The sequence below is a fragment of the Peromyscus leucopus genome, chromosome 1, assembly GCF_004664715.2.
Source record: "Peromyscus leucopus breed LL Stock chromosome 1, UCI_PerLeu_2.1, whole genome shotgun sequence".
Lineage (NCBI taxonomy): Eukaryota > Metazoa > Chordata > Mammalia > Rodentia > Cricetidae > Peromyscus > Peromyscus leucopus.
The window spans coordinates 73554449-73580671 of record NC_051063.1 but is presented as its reverse complement, the minus strand read 5'-3'; the positions used below and the strand labels follow the sequence as shown (position 1 = coordinate 73580671).

Here is a 26223-nt window from a genome sequence, read left to right as displayed (position 1 = left end):
CACTGGAGGCCTCGTTGTTTTTGGAGGCACCCTTCCAGCATGGGAAGCTGGTTCCTGCATGTCCTTTTGCCCAGCTGGAGTACCGCAAACCTTAGTGAAACAAGAATGATCCACAGATGCCCTGGAACTTCTGGGGGAGCCTGGTGACATGCAGCTGTGATGGGTCACAAGAGGACTGGAAAGGTCCCAGTTCTTAGCCCAGAGCCTAGGGAATGATGGTTTCCCTTCCACAGAGGGGTGTGAGTATGTGTGTGTGTGTATGTGTGTGTTTGTGTGTGATGTTAATATACAGATGGGTATATGTGCACATATGCTCATAATGCTCATGTGTATGATTATACAAATGTGCATGTGTGTATGATCATGCAAATGTGTATATGTGTGCATATGCTCATATATGTTCTGTATGTGTGTGTGTCGGCATGTGTGGAAGTGTGTGTGTGTGTGTGTGTGTGTGTGTGTGTGTGTGTGTGTGTTGATACTTCAGTGCATTGTGGCGCCCTCTTACCCAGATCTTGCTCCAGGCCCCAGCACAGGCCCAGCATCACTCAACTGTCTCCTCTTTGATTTGGTTCTCAGGGCAGGAAGATCCCAACAGTCTGCGCCATAAATACAACTTTATTGCCGACGTGGTGGAGAAGATCGCTCCTGCTGTGGTTCACATTGAACTATATCGCAAGTAAGGAGCGCCTTCCTTTTCCCGTAATGTCTGAAGCTCTCACTAATAAAGGACAGAGCTATTTTTGAAGCACATTAAAGTGTCAGGAATGTCACTGGGTAGATTCCTATATTATGATAGAGTTCCCTGCCTTAGGAATTTTTTCCTATTTAAATCTGTAATCTTGGCCCTTCTTTTAATAACTTCCTAGCTCTGAAGAGATTCCCAGGGAATATTTTCTAAGTGGAATTTTTGATTCATTCCGAAAAGTAGCTTTGTGTTATTTTTAAAACATTAAACACTTGCTAGATGTGCGTGGGCTGCTCTTGCAGAGTCTTTTCCTTGTGTGTGTAAGTGTTTTGAGGTGTTCAAGCTCAACTAATGTCTGTTTCAGGCTTCCCTTTTCGAAGAGGGAGGTGCCCGTGGCTAGTGGGTCTGGATTCATCGTGTCCGAGGATGGACTGATTGTGACAAACGCTCACGTGGTGACCAACAAAAACCGGGTCAAGGTTGAGCTGAAGAACGGAGCTACCTATGAAGCCAAAATCAAGGATGTGGATGAAAAGGCGGACATCGCTCTTATCAAAATTGACCATCAGGTGAGACGCTCCTGAGGCCCGAGTGCCTCCCCAGCCTGCACAGCCCAGCTCTCAGATGCCAGGCCTGGAGAGAGTGAGGACACCAGGGTTCTCTGGTGCCCTGGAGCATGCAGCAACGATGCAGAAGCTGCAGGGCCAGGCAGCTCTCACCAGAGGGGCCTGGGCGGGAGAGGAGGGACTCGGGAAGCCCCTGGAAGAAGCTGGCTCTCAGATCAGAGGTGTTAAGTTTAATTAATTAGTTAATTGGGAGCATTTTATCTTTATAAAACAACAGACTCTAAAGAAGTTAATGGGTAACTGGGGAGAATAGAAACTCGTATCCCTGATGGTGAGGCATCTGTTACAAAGATATTTGTCTCCATACACATAACTGGAGGTGTCCTGGATTCTCGGTATGTATGCAATGGATTTAAAAAGATTTTTAAGAATTATTTTTAATCATGTGTTGAGTTTGTATGTATGTACTTAGAGATGTTGGATACCCTGGAGCTGGAGCTACAGGGTTATAAGCCACCTGACGCTGAATCTCTGTGACGCGGGGTCTCTGCAAAAGCAGTGTGCTCTTTCAGCCCGAGTCATCTCTCTAGCTCCTTGTTAAGCTTTCTATACTCGAGGTTTTGGGAACCTTAAGACAAAATTAACATCTCTCCTTGAGCCCCTTAGAATCTTTCGTGCGCTGATGTGCACATAGCCCACTGCAAAAGGGCTAGAATGCAGTATCTGCCCAAATTATGATTCTCTATGAGCACGTGACTTTGAGGCAGGACCAGGGTATAGAACTAAGACAGTGAAAGTGAGCTCAATCTGAGAAATGCTTATATGAAATTGCTTTAGGGGTTGGGGGTGTTTGCAGCTCAGATTCTGCTTCTAGTCTTACCTGCATTAATTAAATAATTTTTTAATTAATTAATTAGGGGTGTGTGTGTGTGATTTTTGAGATAGGGTTTCTCTGTGTAGCCTGGGCTGCCCTGGACTCACTTTGTAGACCAGGCTGGCCTCAAATTCACAGAGATTCACCTGTCTCAGCCTCCCAAGAGCTGGGACTAAAGGTGTGCATCAGCACGCTTGCATTTTTTTTTTTAAATTAAAGGAAAAGAACATTTTTTTAAATTTGATATTCTGTTTGCAGTTATTTTTGCTCAGCAAAGTCTCATGTAGCACAAGTTGCCTTCAAACACATTTTATAACTTGTAGGTGGCTTTGAACCTTTGATTCCCCCATCTCTACCTTCTGTATGTGAGAATGCAGGACCAAGCCAGGTTTATACAGTATTGCGAATCAAACCAGAGCATTGTGGGAGCTAGGCAAGCACTCTACCAACTGGGCCACATCTTCCAGCCTTGTTTAGCAAAGTCTTCACACCTGACACTAAATCCAGTTCTTACTGGATCACCAGCAGAACTTCCCACCCCACCTCATGTAGATCACATGGTGATGTGATCTCTGTTTACACAGTGGTGAGACGGCAGTTTCTACTTTCTTCCTGTCCTCAGAAATTCCTTTAGATGGAAGGTAGGAGGGTCAGTGGGAATTTGTGGTTGTCGCAGTAAAAGACACCCGCCCGCCCAGTAGTTAATGAAGCATAGCTTCTTCTTGTGAAGCTCTTGCTTGCTCCTCATCTGACTGTTACCTATGAAGTCAGTTAGGGGTGAAGTCCTACTGTGTGCTCTGGCTGTTGGATAGAGACATCTCAGTGCACTGTTTGGGCAGTAGGGCGCTGGGTCCTTTCATCCTTTTAAAAATAGTATCGGGCATTCTCCCCCACACCTGGCCCGTTCCCTTACCTTCTCAGAGGTTGAGTAGTGAGGCCGGGACTGAAGGGGCAGTAGTAGACACAGGCTCTGTGCCCATGTGGGTGACTGACTTTAGTGAGGTCGCAGTTGTGTGTTATTTCTGCTAGGTTACTGTGGAATTTCTATCAAGAGTTCATCTTTCTAAATGTGTTTATTGGTTCCAAGATAGTTGGGCCAGGCTCTGCCTCCACATCTAACCATTCTCTAATATACAGGGTAGCTGTGTTATTCCCACTTTATAAAGGAAGATAGAATGCTCAGAGAATGTGCCTGCTCCTGATCGCACCTAGCCTCCCCAGAGCCAGGCTGCAGATTCCAGGTACCCAACTCCACAGGGACAGAGCCTGTCCTTTATACATGGGATGGAATAGCACGACCTTAAATAGGTTGGCACATCCCCATTTAGGAATGCTGCTAGCAAGGTGTCTACAACGTGGCTGTAGCACCGGAAGGAGGTTGGCCAGAATAGCCCAGCCAGTGGCCACATGTAGGACCTTCAGACCCACTGAGTTCATGGAAGACAGCCAGCATTAGGGGCTTCCTGGCCATCTGCAGGCAGGGCTCTGGCCTGCGTGGTGTGTGAGCTGTCTCCTCAAGTAATTTCATGTTTGGAATGCGTGGGTGCATACCATGTGACTGCTTCCGGCCCAGGGATATTCTTTTCTGATTTTGAGCCAATATGGAGACAGGAGCCTCGTGTCACCTCTGGCATATCCAGGCAGAATGTGGAAGCTCTCAACGGAGGAGCTGTGTGAAGGGTTTCTGGCAGTCCCTAGGAGTCGCGCTCTTTAGCCAGAAGCCTGATGTTTGACCTGTGCTGCACATCCCCACCACACAAGGATGTTTGGAAATGTAAAATGAACTGATGTAGCTTTTGAAAGTGGAATTGAAAATGAAAGGCTATTACATTGCAGATGCCCACATCAAAGCCTGATTTCTGCCGACTAGCCCCCCCCCCCCCCCTTTTCCTGTTTGTCTCTGTTCTGATGAAGGTTATCTGTGGGGAGAGTCTGGCCTGGCTTGTAACAAAGCTTGATTTGGAAAGCACTGGCCACCCAGGTGAATTGAGTTCCTGCCGAGTTGACCCCTCAGTGTGTGGTGTGATCAACGTGTGGTGGGCAGTAGATGGGAGCGGAGCTTGCTTGGTATCATGTCCTCTTAGGCAGCAACAACAAAGAAACAGGTTGTGGAAGGTCAGAGGAGGCAGTGTAGGATTGTGGGTGTGGTGGTGCATCCCTACAGTCCCCACATTTGAGGAAGGGGGTGTGTGTGTGTGTGTGTGTGTGTGTGTGTGTGTGTGTGTGTGTGTGTGTGAAGGCAAGCTCAGGAGCTTAAGGGCATCAAGTTCGAGGTCAGCCGGGACTTCAGGCAGGAAAATCACCCCCCAAGGGTGCTTTGTCCTGGGAGAATCTGATTGGACTTCCCCAGAGCCATTTAAGAACAGCCCAGCGAAGCTGGCGTTGGACCACGCACCACATGCACAAGTCTAGTGACTAATTCGAGGGCTGGTCATCTGGGCTCAGTGTCTCATCAGCATCATGAGTTCGCTTGAAGGGTTCTGTGACTCACCCTGAAATTGTCCTTTTTGAACATGTGTGTCATGAAATGGAAGGTGCAGTTGAAACCTGATGTCATTGTCCTCTTGATGTGCATCTCCCTTTTAGAGAGCGCAAGCCATCCTTTCCTTGGCTGGATCTGCTCCTCCACCCTTGGGGAGCCTGGGAGGGGCCGTGAGCCACAGTCCCTCAACCCCCATGGCCCAAGTAGGGTGAGCACTTAAAACTGCAAATTGTGGTTGCGTGCTGCTCACAGAAAGGGCACACAGTGTGTGAGGCCGGCGGCGTAGGCCCTGCCCGAGCAACTTCACTTCCTCCCGCTCAGAGCCTGCCTCACATCTCTAAGGGCTTAAAGCTGCTTGGCTTGCAGTTGCCAGAGAGGTTTCTGGGCTTGTGACCAAAGGACTCTTTTGTTTCTCTCTGCTGAGCCGACACATGTGCATTCACTCTGCTGGCTGCATTTTGAGACCCTAACGGACTTAGCGGGAAAGGTTCACATGGGGAAGCTTTGTGGGCCAGACTACTGATCTACCCCCTTGGAGGAGAGCATGAGCCCTGTGGGTCTACCCTCAGCCTCATGGGATGCTCCTGCCCCAGAGCTGAAACTAAGGATCCTCAATGGGGTCAGTGTTGGTCTGGAGGTTGGGGGGCGGGTGGGGATCACACATGTAAACATTTTAATGGAAAGCAGCTTTGAGGGCAAACTAGTTCAACTTGGGCTACAAAGTACTTCCAAATGTGTTTAACACGAGCCACTGGCCATGTGTACAGAATATTTTTAACTTTTATCCAAAGGCAGGATTCTTTTTTTTTTTTTTTCATGCTTTTTTCTGAGCAGTTTAAGAGGAAGATAGAGCCATGAGAGATGGAGGGAAACATAGAAAGTGAACTGATGGGGTATCTTCAGTCTGGAGCAGGAGCCTGGGCAGAAATACCGGGGAGTGTTCATAAGGTAGAAGGAAGGTGCCTTTTGCCACACAGCTGTTTTTCCAGCTGTGCTGCATCCTCTGGCCGCTGTCCCGCCCATCCCATGCAAACCCTCTGTAGGTTCCTTTCTTTCAAAGTGTCCCGAACTCCTTCTTAGGATCACCTGACTTGATCTGGAGCCCCTTCCTCACCCTTCCCTCACCCTTCCGATCCCCTCGCATCTCCTCACAGATCCCCTGGGTTAGAGCATCCTCTCTTTCTGGCTTTCCCTTGTGCTTCAGGTATTTGATCACATCCTGGTCTGACTCACTGCATAAAGTAGTTCCCCGCATCCCAGTCCCCTCAACATCCCCCACCACGGAGGGACGAGACTCAAGACTCCATACATTCTGCATTTGTTGTCCTCCCTCATTTAAATAGGAATTGGACGCTACTTACAGTTTAATTTTCCATTGTTTTTTTGGGTGTGTGGGCTGAGTATGTTGCTCAGAATAGCCTCGAACTACTGGGTTCAAGTGATCTTCCTGTTTCAGCTTCCCAAATACCTAAGATTCAGGCATGTGACCCTGTGCCCAGCTTCCTTTGATTTTGATTTCTGTCTCTCTGTTTCTGTCTCTTTCTCTTTGTATGTGTGTGTGTTGAGGCTAGAGGTTGATGTCAGGTGTTTTCTCAACTGCTTTCTTCTTGCCGAACCTGAGCTTATTGATTTGGTTAGACTGGCTGGTGAACAAGCTCCACGGATCTCTGACCTCTGTCTCCCCAGCACTGGGATCCCAGGTGTGCACTTCGCTGTCCGGCTTTTTTGTAGGTTCCGAGGATTGAACTCGGATCCTTGTGCTGGCAAGCGCTTTACTGACTGACTCTTCATTTGTTTTCACACTCTCCTCCGCGTGAGGAACACATTTCATTCGGCCTTCAGGTCAGGCCGTGGGTGTTGGACAGCTGTGCTGGCTACTCTTCTGTTAACTCAGCACACAAGCTGGCGTTATCTGGAAGGAGGGAATCTTAATTGAGAAAATGCCTCCATGAGATCCAGATGTAAGGCTTTTTTTTTTTTTTAATTAGTGACTGATGGGGGAGGGCCCAGTCCATTGTGGGTGGGGCCATCCCTGGGCTGGTGGTCCTGGGTTCTATAAGAAAGCAGGCTGAGCAAGCCAGGGGAAGCAAGCCAGTAAGCAGCACTCCTCCGTGGCCTCGGCATCAGCTCCTTGCCTCCAGGTTCCTGCCCTGTTTGAGTTCCCATCCTGAGTTCCTTTGATGATGAACAGAGATGTGGAAGCGTAAGCCAAATAAACCCTTTCCTCCCCAACTTGCTTTTTGTCATGGTGTTTCATCATAGCAATAGTGACCGTAACTAAGACACCCAGCATCTGCTCAGAGAAAAGCCAGGCCCACAACTCCCAAGGGTGATGGATTAAGAGAAACACCATGGGCTAATACCTGGCTCTTCTCAAGCAGTTTCAGATGAGGCGGACTGTGCAGCAGACTGACTGCTCACTCTTGCTTCCATCTCCTGGTTTGGGAGTTTGGCCGGATAGAGCCTGTGCCAGGGCTACACTGAGCCTGTGGTCTTGGTACCTCAGAGTGCTGATGAGGCAATGAAGTTTCCTGTGGGTTCTTTTCCCTGACGCCAACCACCAGGTAAATATTTGGACACAGCGTTTATCCAGGCTTGAGGTGACTTTCTTCCTCCCCACCAAGGCCTACCAGGGTGCCCTGCCACCTTTGGCCCATCGGTCCCACAGACCTGTTTGAAGTGGCTGAGGCTTAGCCTCTGGGTACCGGTTTCTTTGTTTACTGAGGGTCCTCTTACTGCTAAGCCTGCTGACAGGGCCTGAAGGCTGATGCTTGATCGCGGAGTTCAGAGCAGGGTCACATGGGTGTGTGTGTGTGTGAGGACTGGGGTTTTCATATCTAAACCTCTCACAATTTGGCCCTGTGTGTGGAGAGTCGGCCACTGGTGATCTGAGTGAGGAAGGCCCAGGCAGCCCCTGGGGATGAGGCAGGAGCCAGGGAGGCGGGGTGGCTTGAAGCTGGGTGTGACTCACATGGGTTCTCCTCAGGCAACCTGACTTGTCAGAGGATGCTGACTAAGCCCCTGGACTCTTCCAAAAGCAAATCAGATAACCAAAGCCTGTGCATCCCGTGGATGCTGCCGATCTTCCCATAAAGTAAACTGGAGCCTGGAGTGGGTTCGCACCACCCCGGAACCTTCCTATCTGGCTTTTGTGTTTTTCTCCATTTGGGGGGCTTTTCTGTGCCCCCTCCTGCTGCTCCTTTCCGTGGTCTTCTCTCCCAGAACCAGGAGGGCTTCTGCAGCAGTTGCCAAAGATGCCACAGAGCCTGTTGATAGGACAAGGCTCCTATTACTGGATTGATACTTACCTTTTTTTAGGGAGGTGAGCATCAATATTTCATGAGGAAAGAAGCGCAGACAGGGACGCGGAGGGTGGCTTTTATTCTGCAGTGCCAGCCCTTTGTCCAGAAGTGAATGGCGGCATGGCTCCGCATTGTTCTGACTATAGTTCATTTTGGCATGTGAAAATATTTCACTTCCCCAAACTCAGAAGCAGAGCCCTTTGTGTTCTCTGGCCCCGTTTCAAGAACTTCGTTGATGGTTGAGGAAATTCTTTGGCTCCGTTTTTCTCTTAATATGGCAATGCCTTTTTTCACTTTGGCACTCTTTGCAGGGAATTAGAAGGAAAATATTGTGGTCCAGGCAAAGCAAGTCTCAGATCATTGGGAATGCCTCCTGGCCTTCTCACCTAGGGGAGACATTGTAGGGTCTGTCTGAGTGCTGTGAGCATGACCATGCATTAGAGTGCAGATTGGCTCATCGGTAGCCTCTAGTCTGTATCTGCCCCTCCATCTGTTTTGTCAATAAAGTTTTATCAGGACACAGCCATGTCTGTTCATTTATAGAGTCTACGGCTGCTTTCATTCTGTACCAAAGGCGATGCATACTTGGCCTGGAGACCACAGGGCAAGGGAAGCCAGAATGATTTGCTTTCCAGTGCTTCACAGTGAGACTTTGTCAATGCTAGTGGCCGGTAGACTGCTCATTCTGAGGGGACAGGAAGTGCCTGGGAAGAATGTGCTTAGAGGCACCAAGCTAGGAGAGACACCAAGAGACCAAGAAATGGAGGCGGTGAAGCTGACTTCTGTTGTCTTTCTTTATATTTTTTTATTTTGGTTTTTCGAGATAGGGTTTCTCTGTGTATCCCTGGCTGTCCTGGAACTCGATCTGTAGACCAGGCTGGTCTCGAACTCACAGAAATCCACCTGTCTCTGCCTCCCTAGTGCCGGGATCAAAGGCGTGCGCCACCACTGCCCGGCACCCCTTGTCTTTCTTTTGGGAGGAGTTTGCCTCTGTGAAAATGAGGCTTTGGTTTTGCCAGACTGAGCAGAGAGGAGTGTTAGGTCTGTCCGTTTCTCTGTGGTATTGGTAAAAAGGAATTTACTAGAATCACAAGTTGTTTTACAAGTTACTATCCAATTCTAAGCTCCTCTGGGTCCCTTTTCATTTGCTGGTGTCATATGTGTGTATTGAACACCGGTCTCGACCAAACACTGTTAGGTTTGTGCATGGAGCAGTGGTGGGCACAAGCCATGGAGCTTGTAGGAGACAGGAGTCGGGTGGTTGGCAGCGAAGGAGACAAGGGGAAGAAGGGCAAGAGTCTTCCCTGGGCTGGAAGGCTTCCATAGGTGGTGTAGGTGGGGGAACTTGTCTGCAGAAGGGACAGTCCATCTGAGATGGGATGCCATGAGCCAGCCATGGGGACAGGTGGGCGATGATGGATGAAATGGCTTCATTCTTCTTTTCTGCACAGCCTGGAGGTCCTGGATCTTGGACTATGAATAAACAGTTATTTTCTAGTGAGTTCCTGATAACTTCTAGAATACAAGGCCAGTGTTTCTGCTTAGCTGTTATCTCTTTGTATTGTCTATACTTCTGACTGGCCTTGGCTAGGGGTCATGCTCACAGCACTCAGACAGACCCTACAATGTCTCCCCTAGGTGAGAAGGCCAGGAGGCATTCCCAATGATCTGAGACTTGCTTTGCCTGGACCACAATATTTTCCCTCTAATTCCCTGCAAAGAGTGCTCCTCTTCTGGGAACCTCCAAGGCCTTCTTCGCGGTCAACTATGCAGTCAATTTCCTGTGAGGCTCAAAATGGAAAGAGTTCTTAATTATCTGGTCACAGGACACAATTTCCTCTACCTGGTTTCTGAACCCTTCAGACCTCTTTCTATGGCAAGGGAGAGGCAAAACCTTGTGGTAGATTGAATACTGATTGTTCTAATAAACACACTAATTGAAAAGACACTTGTTAAACATGGCACTGAAATCTCATAGCATGAACACTTTATAGATAATTGCAAACCAAGGCATTTCAAGTCCGTTACCATGACCAAAATGCTAAGCATTAACTAATATAAGTACCTCTCCCCAATCCATGACCCTAATGGATCTTTTAAGGTCATTCATTGATTTTTTTCCCCCTAGATATTTGTTGCACATCTGCCATAACCCAACACTGCATCAGCAGCCATGTTGAGGTCAAAGGGGCTGATGTATAGAGAAGACTTGACCAACATCCTGTTTCTTCTCCTGTGGGTGCCACAGAATGTAAAGCCTCTGGCTGCTGGCTCCCATACAGAGCTGTTGACATTTTGTGGTCCAAAATAGAGCAAGAGGATATTTGAAGTAGCAAACATTTCTTGATATATCTTACAGGAGACTAAATATTATGGTGGTGTTCATAAACAGTGGGAGGAAGGAGTTTGCACTTTTCTTGTTTACATTCTTTCTCCTCCTGTCTCCTTCCATCTTTCTCACTTCTTCCATCTCTTTTCCAACCACCTTCTCATGTGTCCTACACCCCCAGACACCAGTAACATGTCCGATGGGGAAATGGATGCTGAAGACACAGCGACACCCATCTCCTGAGCCTGGACACATTGGTGGTCTCAGTACCCTTGTAGCAGGTCCTCCTTTGCCCTGGCCTCTTAGCTCCTTAGTCTCATCCCTTTATTCACCACAGCCATCCTTGACTCTGTCAAGGTTATACTCTTGATGTCATTCATAGCCTTCTTTAATATAAATTCTAAGCATCTCACTCTTGGTTCACTTGGCAGTTGACTATGGACATGTGATTTGCATTTCTAAGCCCTGGGCTCAGAAAGGTCCTATGCTCTGAGACCATTTCCCAATTTGATCCTTGTATATGTGTCTTGTCTTAGACACCTAGTGGAACAGTGATGTATGCTGAGTGGGCTTGGAGCCTTGGCTCAGGTGCTGCTTCTTCCTCAAGATAGTCCTGGGCTTCCCACTACCCTGTTCCAGGGACCTCTGACCCTGCCTGCCCCCTTTTCTTTGTATACTCATAACTATCTCTCATGCCTGGAAGAGGCATGGGCATTGGAGTTATTGTCACACTCAACAGATCTTAGGGCAGCAAGTTATATAGGGCTTGGAGTGACAGACTAATGCTGCCGGTCACTGGGCAAGGAGAGCTTCTACTCTGATCTAGGTACCCAACATATAAACACAGTGGTGGTAATGCCGAAGCCCGTGAAGTCGCTCATCATCTATGGGTTGAACCTTGGAGAGATGCCAGGCTTTACTTCTCTGCCCCAGTTGGTACAGTGTGCAGGTTACATAGCTGTGTGGCAAAGTGCTGGGTTGTGAGGCCAATTGGGTGTTTGCACTTGCCAATCTAAGAATTTCTTTGTTTTTCAAGGACCAAAGCAAATATAAACCATTAAGCTATGGGGAGAGTATGTAGAAAAAAGGAAAGAGCCTCTGAACCAGGGACCATGTTTGATTTCACATTGCTCTGCAGATGCTATACTTGGTCCACAGCCTGTGGTTCTACCACCCTTGCTGGTCACGTGCTGTGTCTCTCCTCACCCAGTCTGGAATATTCTCCCCTCACCTTTAGGCAAGTTCTTAGATGGTATATACCCCCCCCCCCCCCGACTTCCTAGCCCCCTCCACTCTCCTCTTTCTGGGTGTGGGGGAACGCACAATTCCCCCTACTGCATAGTTTTAAAGAAAAATGAAAGGTTGACATAACTGTTTCCAGAAGGCATGTTGAATCACTCAGTTGAGTTGCAGCCAGTGGCTGCAACATTAGCCTTTGAAGAAAACTTCAGCCAACAAGAGGCCCAGGCTGAAAGCCCCAGCCCTAAACAGGAGTGTGTCGGGCAGCTGGCAAACGCAGTAAAACTGCAGACTCAGCAACAAAAATATTATTCTGTGACTGAGGAACCTGTTGTACTTCTCAAAGGAGAGATAAAGAAGTGATTGACTTGGCTTATTAGGCTTAAAAGAAAAAAACAAGTTGGCAGCTTTCCCTTCATTTTGGCTTCATTGGTTCCTAGTATTGCTCTTCACTTCACGCTTCAGGGAATGAGGTGAGTGCCTGAGCTGGTAGCTTGTCCTTGTGAGAGGATGGCTGGTCACACCACCACCTCACGATTTCCAGACATCTCTCCTCCTGATGCTTCAGAAGTTGGCAAGGATCTTGAGACCTCATCAGGAGTTGTTTGCCATTTCAGGTCCCCATTCCCTTTTGGATTTTATCCATTTAACTCCCGCTAATGGAATTTTCAGCAACAGCCACATCTGGCAAGATCCGTAGTCATCGTAACCGACTGGCCTCAACTCCTTTATTTGTGGAGGAGGTGCAAGTACAGGGTCCAGAGAAATCAATCAAGTAACAGACTGAGTTAATATCGGACCCAGAGCCAGAGAGGTGATTTTTGTGGGTAAAGGCGCTCCCTGCACAAGCCTGATGATCCGATTGTGAGTCCAGAGCCCATATAAAGGAAGAAGGAGAGAACTGACTCCACAAAGTTGTCCTTGGACCAGCATACATGTGCTTTGGAACACACATACACACTCACAGTAACACAGTAAAATTTGAATATACAGGACTTAGCCCAAACCCAGATGTCCGCTTCCCCCGTGAACAGGAAACACACTGGGGAGTGTGTGTGCACGGGAGCATGTTTGCCTGATTTTCTCTTCGGCATCGGCTTGTTTGACGTTGGACCTCCAGCGCTAGATGAGCAGCCCTCGTCATGGAGTGTCACTTGGCACAGGTTCTGCTCCTGCCCTGAGGAGCTCTGGTAGTCAGGGTTCATCCTCTGCTCACTCCTGAAACTACAGTACATGGTGCCTTGAAGCCAAGATCAAGCTTACCAGGGCTTGGCTGAGGATCAGACAGACTCCCCCAAAGGTACTGTGAGATAACAAGTGGGGACAACCCTTTACTTGTGAACCACTAGCTCAGCTCATGTTGGCTGGTTCATCTGATGGTTGTTTTTGAAAATTCCCTTGTGTGGGGGATAGATCACGAGGTCTCACACGTGCTGAGCTCCACCTCCTCTATTCTCTTAGGTGGTTCTTACTTTTTTTTTTGGTTTTTCAAGACAAGGTTTCTTTTCTCTATGTAGCCCTAGGTGTCCTGAATCTCCCTCTGTAGACCAGGCTGGCCTTGAACTCGGATCCTCCTGCCTCTGCCCCTCCTGAGTGCAGGGATTAAAGGCATGTGCCACCATCTCCTGGCTTACTTCATGGTTCTTTAACTTCTCCGTCATTGCTTTGTTCTGTTACCCTGGCCCTTGTCCCCTTCCTCTGGGCACAGATCAGTTCTTTCCTTGCTGGTTGGCCTTCTGGCTCTGAGTATCTGCATCCTGGGCTGGTGGGCTGGGGTAGATCTACCGCCAAGGCTTAGGAGGGAGGGAGTGTCGAACTCACACACGTGTACCCCCAGCCCATTGGGTACAAGCCTGTCCTTGTGTGTCCCGCAGAGTGCTTATTGTAAACAACTCCTGTGCAGCAAAGCAGGAGGAAGCCGTTGTGTGAGGTGAACCAGCAGTGAGCTTGTCTACTGTGGCCAGGCTCCGCTCATTCCCCTGCGCCTTGACTCAGGTCATCAGGCTTGGTGGCAGTTGCGTTTCCCTGATGAGCCATTTTACTGGCCCTCTTTGTCGTGTTGCTACTAGGCGTCTCCTTGTCTTTGTGTGATGTCTGGAGTGGTGGTGGCTGTCTTGTAACCAGGAGAGCACACTGACGTTGATGGAGTAGAGAGGAGGATGCGCCTGATTCTTCATGATGTCCTTGAGCTTTTGAAGCCTGGGCACAGTGGACGAGCCCACTCCTAACTCACCTCACAAAGTACTTCTCCTTTTTCTCAGGCTTAGTGCAACCCTGGCCTCAGACACATGGCTGTGCTCATTTTGGATTCGGCTTTCTGTTCCTTGCATGTGAGACAGACGTAGATCCCTGCAGTATTGCTCTGTGTTTGGCACTGTAGACTGTGCCCAGTTGCCTACAGCAAGGGGATGGTCTCTATTCCTTCCCCTTTTACTCTTGGCCCTCGGTGATTCATCCATGCTCTGCCCATCAGACAGGAAGCCTGGAGAGCTGGACTGGATATATAGGTCTTTGAAGTTTTATGCCCGGCACTGGGAAGACTCTTTGTTGAGACCATTCCCTCTCAGGTGGGCAGAGTGTCCTGAAAGCAAAGCTCTTGGGCCTGCTTTGTGTGATAGCTATAATTGAACTAGCTAGGAAGAGCCTTCTAGAACCATGCTGTGGGACCAAGACCTTGACCTACTTCACAACTAGCATCTAGTCTTTGGCTGGCATTTAGTAATTTGTATGGACATGGTAAGCTTGGAGTCTATGTCCAGGACTATTGACACTCCCTTGAGCTCATTCTCCACCTACTCAGCTGACAGTGTGCTTATAACTTGGGCATTATGAGTTCTTTTTTATTATTATTATTATTATTATTATTATTATTATTTGTGTGTGTGTGCGCGCGCGCCTATGCATATGTGTACAAATGTGTGCATGGAGATTAGAGGACAACTTTATGGTGCCAGTTTTTGTCTCCACCTTGTTGAAGACCCCTCTTGTTTCTGCCACTACACTGTACATCCAAGCTAACTGGTCTACCAGCTGCTGGCTGCTTCTCCTGTTTCTGTCTCCCAACTCCAAGTAGGAGTGCTGGGATTACAGATATGTGGCTTTTGATGAGATTTCTAGGAGTGAAACTCAGGTCATCAGGCTGCCTGGCTGAGCCATTTTCAGGGCCCTGAGGAATTCTTCTCTTTCTCTTGTTGATGCTGGGGATACCATTTGGCATGAGGCAGTGCCCTGAAGATGTGGTGGTTATGCACCTTCCTGCTTCTCGTCTGCTGGCCTCTTAGGCTACTTTTTCTCTCCAGCTTGGTGAGAACTCATTGTGAGAGATTCACCGTGCCATGTCCCTCACCCTCGAAGGACTTGAGTTTTGGCTCAGTGTAAGCTGCCGGCCCTCCTGTTAGAGGCTGAGGGCTCCTTCTTGGCTTCATGGTATGGAGCCTCAGAGCTCTGTTTTTCCATCTCATGACTTTATTTATTATTCTCATAAAGGCATGTTCGTGCCTCTCCAGCAACAAGGCCAACAGGAGCGGTGGGTCCCTTTCTTCTCCTCAGCTTTTGCAACTATCAGAATGGATGTTTGTCCTGTCTACTTCTTAGGGGAGCTTTGAGTTGCAGGACGGGGGTGGATATGGGAAGTGTCTGTCAGGAGAGGAGCCGGTCTCTTGGAGGGCCTGTGGCTGGTGCTGCTTCAAAGGGAACCCTAGACAGAGCGTCTGCAGCCAGGAGCTTGGAGACAGCTTTGATGTGGGCACATGGGAAGCAGCCTGTGGACACAGAACAGGGACCCCGAAGTGTGGCAGAGCGCCTGTAGGTCAAGGCTGTAGCATGGCTGTGCCTTCCAGCCATGTACATTTCATCTCCTCTGTCCTCCCGAGAGTGTGGCTGTCTAGACAGGGATAGAATTAAAAGCTCAATTACTGAGCAGGAATTTGGCCAGCAAAGGCGTAGCTACCGAGCAGACAGGCCTGGGTGAGGATTATGGCTGAGAGTGAGCCCCATTTGGATCTGAATAAGCCTAAGGAGCCTGAGGCTCATAGCCAATCAGCCAGCACCTGCAGGGAGCAGGGGCCAAAAGGGCCCCCGTAAGGTAGCTTGACCTCATGGAGCCATAAATCTGGCCTGGCCGCCATCTCGGCACCACCCCACTCCCCCTTGTAGGGACTTCTGCCTGTAATTGGAGTCCAGCAATTACAATTCCTGCCTTATAGGGATGGAGACCCAAGGCTAGAAGCCAGTTCTCCTTAACCAGGCTTCTCAGAGAAGCGTCTCCATCCCGAGCCTCAGTTTCCATATCCGTAAAATGGTGTGAGGGGGGTATTATGCCCCCAGGTCATCAGAGTGCCCTGTAAGATCTTGGTCATCTGGCAGGGAAAGATTGATTCCTTTCGTATACATTGAGGATTTGGACTATGATACCCAGTCTCCTTACCCTGCCATTGTATGTCTGCCTGTTTAGTTTTGTGTTTACAATTACCCTTCAAGATTTATGTAGTTAATGAGACACGATCATTGGGACTGCCCACCTGGGCAGGTGTGACAGGGTGGTCACATGGGCATTCCTGTGGGTTCTCATCATTGGTGTCCACATGGTCACCTCGGTGACAATGGATGAGTCCATTGATCTTGAGCCTGGCATGTCCTTTGAGCACTCTGTAACGCAGAGGCCTTTATCTCCTGCCGTTGTAGAGGCTCCTACTGTTTGTCCACACAGCTTCCCCCAAAACATTTGTCTCCTTCCTGGCATCCTCTGGGCCTGAGCTCAGACTTTGGAACAGAAGCACGGGACAGACTTTATGTCCCTGTCATTATGTCCCTGCTGTCTGAGGACCCTGAGGATTAAAGCCTGCATCTGGCTCTCCTCCTAGCAGGCAGCAGTGGCTGGGATGTGGTGTGGTACAAGCCAAATGCTGATACTGATTCTCCCAGTGGATCTTACTTACCTCCGACCTGCTAGGGTCCCCACTGTGTAGCTGGGCTCACTGTTCCAAGTTCAACTTGACTCTGTCTGTGTAGCTCTGCTTCCTCGGATGTCCAAGCTGACCTGCTGCTGGCCCTGGCCACCCCTTCTGCCTGCCCTTCAGTTATCCCCAAAGCCTCCAAGACAGGACTTCGAGGCAGCCCCGGGCCCCGAAGACATGGTGCTGTCCTGGTGGGCCTCTTCCAGTGTGGCCGAGCACACATCAGCAGCCAGACTCTGCCTCATCCTGCAGTGATTGCTGAGGTCATTCTTGGCAGAGCTTGTTGGCAGGGACTGTTGTTGGCGCCCACCCAGGGTAAACACGTTGCGCTGAGCTTGCTACGTGCCATGGGATGCTGAGTGGGTCTGTTTGGGGAATGCCATAGGCCCTGGCCTCAGGTGACCTTCAAGTGAAAGGGTCAAAGGCAGGGTGGGACTGTGTCTGGAAAGGTGACATACGCTAGCTTGTTACAGCACAGTTGCTGGAATCCTTCATCGGATTTTCAGGCACTTGGATATTGGTAAGTAGCTGATAGACCAGCCAAGCAGGCTGTTTCCAGAGAGCTGGTCAGGCTCGGAATTCATCAGGTTCTCGTAAGACACAAGTGAGATTGGTGGACTGTGTTATTCCCACTTCTCACATAAGGAGTTCATGGCTTGTAAGCTCATGCAGAATTTCAGTTTGGCAGCCTGGCCTCAGCCTGTGCCACAGATGGCTGGTGCTCTGTGGGGCTGTATGGTATCTGAGAGTCCAAAGGTGTGGCTTCTCACGCTCCTAGCTGGTGAGGACTTGCACTCTCTACATCATGAGTTTTCTTATCCAGTATTCTCCCTCTCTTTCTCTTTGTGTGTATGTGGTGCTCTGCACTGTCTCAAGTCACCCAGGTCCCTGGAGCCTCCCTTGTCTGCTAAACAAGTTTCCCAGCTCATCAGCTCAGTTCTCTTTGTTAAGGGGATGCTAAAGCCACTGGTCTCTACCCATCCCATCTCTACCTATACTGTGTCCTTTTTTTTTTTTGTTTTTTTGTTTTTTTGAGATAGGGTTTCTCTGTGTAGCTTTGCACCTTTCCTGGAACTCACTTGGTAGCCCAGGCTAGCCCCCCCCCTTTTAAAGCTTATTCTTTTTCAAGGTGAATGAATGTTAGAGTTTCCCTTAGCAGGCAGCTGGGACTAGATCTTCCTGAACTCCATGAGCAGCACCGGGGATTGCTGGGCTGTATGGAAAGAAAGAAGAAAGCAGGGCCTGGGGCCTTGCTAGTGAAGGAAGGCAGCCTCTAGCCATTTCCCCAGCCCATCAATCTCAATGGCCTTCGGAGGGTTCTGTCTTGTTATGAGGAGTTATTTAGGGCTCATGACTTTGCCCATTATCTAGAGGGCATGGGAGATGGGACTCCTTCCGCTGAATCCTCCGCCTGCCTAGGATGGGAGCGTAGGGACCTTCCCAGGGCAGGCAGGAGAGACAGACCAACACTGGGGTCCTGGGTGCTGCCAGCCCCTCTGTTCATCCTTGTGCCATGCCACCACCGGGGTGCACAAGGAATTCAGTGTGAGTGCCTGCCCTCAGGCTTCCTCCCATCCCAGGCCTCAGGAAGGCTGTGCCTGTGGGAAGTAGGCCCGAGGTTGTTTGCTTCCCCTAAGGCACCTGGGACTTTGACCTCTAAGACCATCTTAAGTCTACATTGTCTCCCTTGTCCTCTGTCCAGCTGCGTGGATGGTTCTAATATGTGAGACCTAGAAATGGTCTGTCACTTTGTCCCATTTTCCTTGGCATGAGTGTCTTCTGTTTCATTGGCTCCCTAATGGCCTGTGGTGTGTGGATTATGGCAGGGGCTTGGCCCTCAGGAGAGAGGAGTGTTAACCCAGAGCTCAGCCCCTAGGGGCCGGGTCTGCCCTGTGCCCCTGTATTTACATTCTCTAGCTTGTTAAGCGGAGTGTGGCAATGCCTGCCTGCCTTTGTGCTCGTAGGGAAAGCTGCCAGTCCTGCTGCTTGGCCATTCCTCGGAGCTGCGACCGGGAGAGTTTGTGGTAGCCATTGGAAGCCCCTTCTCTCTTCAAAACACAGTCACCACAGGGATCGTGAGCACCACCCAACGAGGCGGCAAAGAGCTGGGGCTCCGGAACTCCGATATGGACTACATTCAGACAGATGCCATCATCAATGTGAGCAAGCCCTCTGTTCCTTCTGCCTGCTGGGGCGGGGACAAGTTTTTGCCAGAGGAAACTTCCCCAAACTTTCTTGTAGTCTGCATGAATTCTTAGAACTAGAACGAACCACATGGAGTGTAGTCCTAGCAGGGGCGTGTGTGTGGGGGGTGGGGGGTGGGAGAGGGTGGGGGGGTGGCGGTGGCCTACTTGGGACTGAACAGAGTTAAACTATGGGGTCCTGAAGCAAGTGGGTAGCCGGTCTCCTCCAAGGAGGAGGTAAAAATGGATTAGGTGCTCACGGTGGGGCCTGGAGCTAAATAATCCCATATGGCACATCCCAAGCTTTGTGAAAACGGTCAAGACCCTTTTTTAAGCCAACTCTTAGGTGAGCAGAGACAAATGTTGGGGAAGACCCTGAAGTGCTTTGAAATCAGCTGGGTAGAGACATCAGTTAGGTGGCGATATGAAACGGATCTGACCTCTCCCTTTTGGTTCTATTTCAGTATGGAAACTCTGGCGGCCCATTAGTAAACCTGGTAAGGCCTTTCAGTTCCTATGCTGTGTTTGTTTCCTCAGTGGGCATGTTATTTTCTTCGCTTTCTCTTTGGACATGAGCTGGTCAGAGCGCATGACGTAATTAGCTTTATAGTGCGCTATGTGAGTGGACTATATCTTTGCACCTTACCCCACCAGCCCTTTCTGGAAGCAGTAAGGCCAGAGGACACGCCTGTGTTTCAGGCCACAGGTGGACGCCATGAAGTTCTAGCCAGAAAGGCTGTCTGCAGCCTCGAGGGTGGCTGAGTGGAGATGAGCTGGCCTGACTTGTCTCCATGCCAGAACCCTCCCTGAATGCCTGTGGGTATGACGGGGAGCCATCTGTTTGCTAACAGAGGTCTCACTTAACCTAAACTTTAATACCTCATCATAAAATTGAAGGTCACAGAATGCCAGAGCTGGGGAGTTGATTAAGAGAGCATAGGACTGAGGCCACCCAACAATGCTTCCCGCTGGGTCCCTTGGTGTCAGAAACTGATGTATATGAAGTACACCAAGAGCAATTGTTCCTCAACATCCTCACTTGCCCCCACCATACCCTGGGACAGCTGGTGGGAGTAGAACCCGAGGGTCCAGGCTCACCTCAGCATCTCTAGTCACCGTAAGGTCATTGGAAAAGGAGAGCAACGAAGGGTAACGGCCACCTTAGTGACTCAGAGATTCTGGGAACAGTCTTCCTGTAAAAAGAGCACATATTATGGCTTTGAAATCATCTGTACATTCATGTTCCCCCTTACTCAGTGGAACCCAGAGCTACATGCTACAGCTAGTTGCATGGGCCAGCTTTCTCTGGGGATCCCACCTCTGCCTCTGAGGCTGGCATTACAGGCCAGCTGCCACCCCCCCCAACATCTCCATGGGTTCCTGGGGATCCCAACTCCCAGTCTTCTCACTTGCTTGGCAAGCTCTTTAACCACGGTGTCGTCTTCTCAGCCCACGCTTCTTTTTTTTTCCTTTTTATTATTTTAATTGTACACATTTGTGGGGTAGAATACGTGATGGCCAGTGAAGATAGCAACCTCCTCTCAATCTTGTGTTTTGAAAGTAGGCCTCAAACCATAGCTCAGGCTGGCCAGGATCTCACAGTGATCCTATCTCAGCTGCTTTTGAATGCTGGAATTACAGGTGTGAGGCGCCACACCTGGCAACACATTTCAAAGACTTCTGTCATACAGAGTCTCCAGGTCTCATCTTGTTTTTCAGGATGGCGAGGTGATCGGAATTAACACATTGAAGGTGACAGCAGGCATCTCCTTTGCAATTCCATCGGATAAGATAAAAAAGTTCCTGACAGAGTCCCACGACCGACAGGCCAAAGGTAACCAGGTCCAGGCATCCCGGGGACCTTTGTAGGTTCAGTCCTGAGGCTTAGCTGCCCACTGAGGACAGTTCCTAAGACCAGTCGTCTCAAGAGTCACTGTATGTTACCAGGGTAGTGGCGGTGGAGAGTGAACAGAGGGGGTCTCTTAGGGGTTAGGAATGAAGGGTCATGCCCGAGTTTTTGACAGTTTCTAAAGTCCCACTGTAGATTGGGAATCCAGGCCAGGACTGAACCACAGTCTTTGGGTGCCCCCCTCTGGCTCATGCCACAGAACTGGAGCATTGGAATTCAAGCTCCTGTGTCCCAATACTTCCACCAATTGGGCCGACTTTTTGTCCCTTTCTTGTCATACCAGGAAAAGCTGTCACCAAGAAGAAGTATATTGGGATCCGAATGATGTCGCTCACATCTAGGTGGGTAAACAGGACACATACTTATAGAAATATGAATATCTGCCCTGTGTTTATATAAACCTGGACATCACAAGGCCGCATGGGCATTCTTGAAGGGAAACTATTTCCTTCAGACATCTAGGTTTCTGCTTAGAAGTAAGTCACACTGGGGGAGGGGAGGGACTTTTGGGTCTCTTTGTTTGTGCATTCTGACCGCCGGCAGACTCTGCCCTCCTCCCCGAAGGCAGGCCCGGACAGCAGACGGCTGGCTCACTCCTGCACACTCTCGTGCCTGCCTCTCACCGCTTCTTCTGTTGAAACTCACATTCCAGGAGTGCCCCAGCACCCACCCCAGCCTGGAGCACCCGCCTCCCCTGCACGCTGCAGCGTGGGGTGTGGCTGCGGGAATGCCAGGGCAAGGCCCTGCCCCAGGGTACTGATGACTGATGGACTTGTTTTCCTGAGTGTGGAAGTTGCTGCCTGGAGTTGCCAGGCTCATGCCATACTGGAGGGGGTTGGGGGGAATCCTGCAGGAAATACAGGAAACCGAGCTGACTGGCATGTCTGAGTCACTAAAGAGCAGGATGTATTGATAGTACTATTCTACCCAGTTGTCAAAATATGAAGACATTCCGTGCAGCTTATGAACAATGGTACTTTTCTTAGTGTTGCCAAGGATGGGACAGCTTTGCAGAGACTGAAATCACGCTGGTTGTCTTTGCGAGCCGGAGAGATGGAAGTGTGGGTGAAGGAAGCTAGGCTCTGGGGGTCACCTTTCTGGGTTGTTTCCCCCCAAGCTCCTGTGCTTTTCAGCGTACTCTCCTGGGTGCTCGGCGCCCTCCCCTTCAGGATGAGGTTAACAGTGTGGGTGTGCTTACTGTATCGACCGTCAGGTCCAGCTCATACTCGGCAGTGACAGCCAGCTGTAGCAGCAGCTGGCTTATGCTGGTGGCTAAACTAGTTTCTGACTATTCTGTAGCAACCGCGGATGCTAGTCGGCAGGCCATTTTAAGGGAGAACTGGGGGCGAGGGGGATGGCTCCGTGGGTAAAAGTGCTTGCTATGGTCGTATGAAGACCTGAGTTCAAATCTCCAGGACCTGTGGACAGCCAGGCAGAGCAATACATGTCTGTAGTTCCAATGTTATTTATGTCAAGATAAACATAAGGAGGTAAACAGAGGAGAAACCCCATCACAGGCTGGCTAGCCCGATGTGTGCAGCAGCAAGCAAGAGACCCTGCCCCAAACAAGGTTGCTGTGGTTGATGTTCTGTATGTCCTGTGGGAGCCCGTCCTTGGGTTCCTCGTGGCTTTACCCAGCAGGTCCGCATAGAGGATGATTAGGACCACGGGCCTGAGTGCAGGTGTCTGAGATGGTCTGCACTTGGCTGTGCTGTGGGATGGATGGTCTGTATGGCAAATGTGTTGCTCTGATTTGTCAATAAATAAAACCTGATTGGCTGTGGCTAGGCAGGAAGTATAGGCGGGACTAACAGAGGAGAAATAAAAGAACAGGAAGGCAGAAGGAGTCACTGCCAGCTGCCCGCCAGGACAAGCAGAATGTGAAGATACTGGTAAGCCACAAGCCACGTGACAGGGTATAGATTTATGGAAATGGATTAATTTAAGCTATAAGAACAGTTAGCAAGAAGCCTGCCATGGCCATACAGTTTATAAGCAATATAAGTCTCTGTGTTTACTTGGTTGGGTCTGAGCGGTTGTGGGAATGGCAGGTGACAGAGATTTGTCCTGACTGTGGGCCAGGCAGGAAAACTCTAGCTACACAAGGTGCAAGGTAAGGACTAACGTTGTCCCCGGACCTCCACATGTGTGTTGTGCTGTGTCAGAGCCTGTGTGTATGTGTATTGTATGTGTCACGATCAAGTAAATCAGAAGACTTGACGTTGAGAATAAGAAAGGAATCTGGTGAGCGAGAGCCAGTTGTTGGCCCAGGAAAGCTGTGGGTGCTTCATATTAACACAAGGGCTTTTTCTCCTAAGCAGCAAGGCCAAAGAGCTGAAGGACCGCCACCGAGACTTCCCAGATGTCTTCTCTGGGGCGTATATCATTGAAGTCATCCCTGACACCCCGGCAGAAGCGTGAGTGAGAAGCCTTTCCCCCTTTTCTAATATCCGTGTGGCTTGTGGGTTAGGAGGCAGTGTTCATGTGCTGGCTCAGATGACCATGTCAGCCCACCGTTTCCTAACAGCCAGGGCCTCTGCCTGGGTTGGACTCAGCGCTTGCCACAGAAGCAGGTTTCTTGCCTTGGTCATCTCTGGGGTCATCCATGTAGGAAAAGCACTCAGCTGGTGTGCTTGCTGGGAGTCCCTGGGAAGCCTGGCCGTTGGGAAGGTTCTGTGGAGCAGGCTTCCTCCTCCCCACATCCTTCTCTAGTTGTGTTTGTGACTAGTGAAGTCATACCCATCAACCCCTATAGAAAACCATCCAAATAGTGAACGAAGCAGTTCAGACAAAGTTAGGTTTGTTACCTGGACCCCCATGACATCTGGAAAGCAATATGGACTGAAGCTTGCAGATATGCGGCCCTGGGGCCAGGCTTGGCCTGCTGCCTCTTTGTCAATGACCTGTGAGCTGAGAAAAAAGAGTTTGCATTTTTTCATGGTTGGGAAAAAATAAATCCAAATGACACTGTTTTGTGATACTGTTAATTCTCTGAAATGCAAATGTGCACACATGTTTTATTGGACTACAGCCGTGTCCCCAGACAAGATGACATCTTGTCTGGAGTGATTTTTATGCTGCTGCAGCAGAATTGGATAGCTAAGACACAGAAACCAAATACTCTGTGAGGCCTAAGCTGTTTCCCATCTGGGCTTTGTGGAAGAAGTCTGTAGACTTACGTTAGGACAAGGAGGACTGTGGTAGAATAGTTGACCCTGTCATGTAGGCACAAAAGTTCCAGCCACAGCATGGAGAATTCTCTCTGAATAGAGGCATTCAGTATTCCGGGAAGAATCACTTTCTGAATTACAGTGCCATTTATGAGCAAATGGGCCGTGGTCCTAGTACCTGGTGTTTCCATGTTGCCTCTGAGGACAGCTGATCATAGTTGATACAAATATCATAGACATTTCTACAATGAGCATTATTGATTTGGCCTTAACAAAAATCTTGACAGGAAATTCCATCTACTCTGATTGAAGTCATTTCTGCCTGAGTTCACCACCGTCTCCTATAAACCCTATGTTCTGGGCTTTTGGGTTCTAAAGTGTGCCTTTCTTGATGACTGGGAAGAATGGAAATGTCACCAGTGTGTTTCCCTTTGTGTTTCAGTGGAGGGCTCAAAGAAAATGACGTCATCATCAGCATCAATGGACAGTCAATCGTCACTGTCAATGATGTCAGTGATGTCATTAAAAAGGAAAACACCCTGAACATGGTTGTCCGCAGGGGCAATGAAGACGTTATGATTACAGTGATTCCCGAAGAAATTGACCCCTAGGCAGAGGCAGGAGCCATGACTTCATGTTCCCCTCAAAACTCTCCAGTGGATGATGCATGAGGACTCTGAGCTGGTGACGCAGGACATCCAGGACTTTTTTGTCCAACATTTTGCTTGTTCAGGGAATGCCCCTGCCGACAGAATCCTCCTTGGTAGTTTGCAGGCAAAACAGATGTAATGTTGCAGGTGCACAGGCAGACCCCACCCTCTGAATGCTATGTATGCAGCGTGCTTTTCCTTACAAGCTTGGGCTATTCCTGCTTAAGCAGTCAACATTTGTCTCTTCCCTTAGCCCAAGTTGTCCAACTAATGCAGTTGACTGGATGCACAGGTAAGAGGAAGGTCCTCACAGCCATGGTCTTGGATGTGTTTACACTTTCCTCCAAGTCAGCACCCAGAGGAAGTTGATGCCCTGAGACCATAGGTGGGTGACCCTGGCTTCTGAGATGGCCAAAGATGCCTCTTAGGAATCCTGGAACCAGGAGCACAATGACTTTGAGTTTCAGCTATTAAAGTACTTCTTCATACTTGGATTTCGGTGTGCTTCTTTTACCGTCTGGCTGCAGTCCTTTTGAAATGGCCTTGATGTCAGTGGGCTCCTCATTCAGCCACATTGTGCATGCAGGGCTGAGCTTTCTGCCCCACGAGTTATTTCAATATCTCCCCTTGGGATTTGCCAGCGTCATACAACCCTATTTGGCCACCTTGGCTCACTGAACGGACAGTTTTACTTTAATCTGGAGCTGGTTAAATTAAGGAGAATCTGTCGATCTCATACATCATGCAGTCAGTCAACAACGATCTCCCTGGGGAACCTCTGCTCTGTGCCAAAAGGCCTTGCATCTGTCCTGCTGTGGGTCAAGTGTGGAGGACAGCCAGAGCAGGACAGGACAGATGCAAGCCATGTGCTCTCTAGTCAGTCAGGGCTCCTGAAAGCCAGCCAGTTTTTTTTAGACTAGTGCACGGGAATGGCCTGATCTAAGTGTGCAGAATGCACAAGCTTCTGCAAATACTTATCCTGGGTCCAAAATAAGAGCAAGCACTCCATCCTCCGGAATTTAGAGAGGGCTCCCTCAGCCTGCTTTCCCACAGCTCGAGCCTCCACAGCAGCAGGGTTCCTTTCTTTCTGGGAAAGCTTTACAGTAAGAGTCTGGACAGCGGGACTCAAGAAAACCATTGCACGACTTTGCTTTGACTTGTACACATACCTCGGTCCCCATGAGGAGAATACATGGTGTGTGTGTGAGAGGTGTTGTCCAAAGTCGAGTAATTAGCAATACCCACGAGATGGTCCTGGCACTGGAGAGAAGTTTCTTTGTCCTGACTGAGTTTTCTCTCTCCAGCAAGGTCCAGTTTTGTACCTGGAGAGGCTGTGGAAGGCCAGATAGCAGGGTCTTTGATGTTAAGCAAAGTATACATCAAATCTGGTCCTCGCTCGCATCTGTGGTATCCTGTGGTCCTTGCATCCCAGTCCAGCCTTCTGCTCTCTACTTAGGTGATGTAGGCCTGTCAGAAAGGATCCAGACAGTGTTTAGGTTCTTAGCATGTGTTCTATGTTCTTAAGGGGGAAGGGATCTTTCAGGTTCATCCTTAGATGTATCGGGAAGGTGTTCCTTGGAAGGTCTGGGGGCTAAGGGGCTACAGTAGGGTAGTGGACATGCTGGTGGTTTGTGGTGGGGGGAAGTCATTGTTACCTTAACCTAAGGGAGGTTCATGCCACTCACACTGAAAAACTGGGAGAGAGGAAATAGTAAAAGGGAATGGATCTGTCTGGGGACACAACAGATTATACCTAGAGCAATGGGTGGGAAATCCTCATGCCATGGCCAAGGATGTCTGTGCCAACACAGTGTGGGCATTGCACACACCTCTGTTAGCCCCCCAGTAACTAACAATAGGGGCTGCTGCTTCCCCG

The 26223-nt window shown here is 49.4% G+C and overlaps 1 protein-coding gene across 1 annotated transcript in view; it reads left to right on the top strand.

Annotated features, from left to right (window-relative positions):
- The window catches only part of Htra1 (HtrA serine peptidase 1), a 51366-nt gene extending 26525 nt beyond the window's left edge, over positions 1-24841 (top strand). Inside the window, exons 2-9 of the mRNA XM_028868377.2 lie at positions 580-679; positions 1053-1257; positions 18400-18594; positions 19083-19115; positions 20338-20452; positions 20811-20868; positions 22849-22944; positions 24140-24841. Of these exons, the coding sequence (XP_028724210.1) occupies positions 580-679; positions 1053-1257; positions 18400-18594; positions 19083-19115; positions 20338-20452; positions 20811-20868; positions 22849-22944; positions 24140-24308 (971 nt within the window). The 3' untranslated portion in view covers positions 24309-24841. The remainder of the gene's footprint in view (positions 1-579; positions 680-1052; positions 1258-18399; positions 18595-19082; positions 19116-20337; positions 20453-20810; positions 20869-22848; positions 22945-24139) is intronic.
- The last annotated feature ends 1382 nt before the right edge of the window (positions 24842-26223 follow it).